The following is a 1,133-nucleotide window of genomic DNA, read 5'->3' as shown; positions in this document are numbered from 1 at the left end:
ATTAACATGAAAGCTACATGGAAAATGTGAATTGTCTGATTTCCCTCTGTTAGCTTTTTGTTTTCAATGAAGCATAACAAAAATATTTTATTACTCTGCATAATGAAGCAGATAATATGTTACAATTAAAGTACAACTTATAAATCATAAGAGATGCCAACACAAGAGCCACTCCTTCTACATAATATCCTGATGCAAATCTTCACTGTGTGCAGTGTACTTCTGTGCTGCTCACTTGTCTTGTGCTGAGTGTTGATTGTTGGAGCAGCAGTGAACAATCTCTAGACTCACAATGACACAGACACTCACTCTGCTGCTGGTTGCTTCTTTGCTTCACTGTGAGTTCTTCTGCTTCTTATTGTTTAATATTTTTACAGGAAACAACGAGTGCTATAAGAACATTTTGCAGATGTCTGTCTCACTGGTTCCTTTTTAACTCCTCAGGTGTTACAGGTCAGAGTATGGAGTCCATTCCTTCCAGTCCTGTAGTGAAACGGCCTGGGGAGACTCTCAGTCTCTCCTGCAGAGGATCTGGTTTCACATTTAGCTGCTGTACTATGAACTGGATAAGACAAAAGCCAGGAGAATCACTGGAATGGATGGGAGAAGGCTACACAGATTCCAGCAAAAACAAATATGTGAGCAGTTTGAGAGGACGAATTGAAATCACCAAAGACAACAGCAACAGCATGGTGCATCTGAGCCTTTCCAACCTAAAGCCAGAGGACTCTGCTGTGTATTACTGTGCCAAAGACACACAGTGGTTTAAGTAATGAGCGAGGCTTTACAAAAACCTTCAGCTTTACAGTTTCACAGGACACTACAGGGGGCAGTAGATGATCAAAAATATAATGTTCAACTCACTGTCACAATAACACCTGTGTTTTCACCATCTGTGAATAAATATTAGTAAAACACACAGAATCTAAAAACATGTTATGGTAACAATGAAAAACAATGTGAAAAATAAAATTCATAAACTTTTAACCACAATTTTAAAAAGAAAAAAAAAACAGCAATGAAAATAGGATATTTAGAAAAATAAATATTTTCGCTACTTTTCACATGAACACATCAAAATGTTTTAATTGATTCTCTTTAAATTCTGAGTTAGTGCCTTTAAACTTATTCTG

The 1,133-nt window shown here is 36.8% G+C and overlaps 1 gene segment (V, D, J or C); it reads left to right on the top strand.

Moving 5' to 3' along the window:
- The first annotated feature begins 271 nt into the window (after positions 1-271).
- On the top strand, positions 272-773 carry LOC113021560 (Ig heavy chain V region 3-like). The segment is given in 2 exon segments: positions 272-338; positions 445-773. Coding segments are annotated over 2 exon segments (375 nt in total).
- Positions 774-1,133: the final 360 nt, after the last annotated feature.

Source organism: Astatotilapia calliptera, chromosome 4, assembly GCF_900246225.1.
Source record: "Astatotilapia calliptera chromosome 4, fAstCal1.2, whole genome shotgun sequence".
Lineage (NCBI taxonomy): Eukaryota > Metazoa > Chordata > Actinopteri > Cichliformes > Cichlidae > Astatotilapia > Astatotilapia calliptera.
The sequence above is the reverse complement of the archived record's forward strand: the minus strand, read 5'-3'. Positions and strand labels throughout refer to the sequence as shown.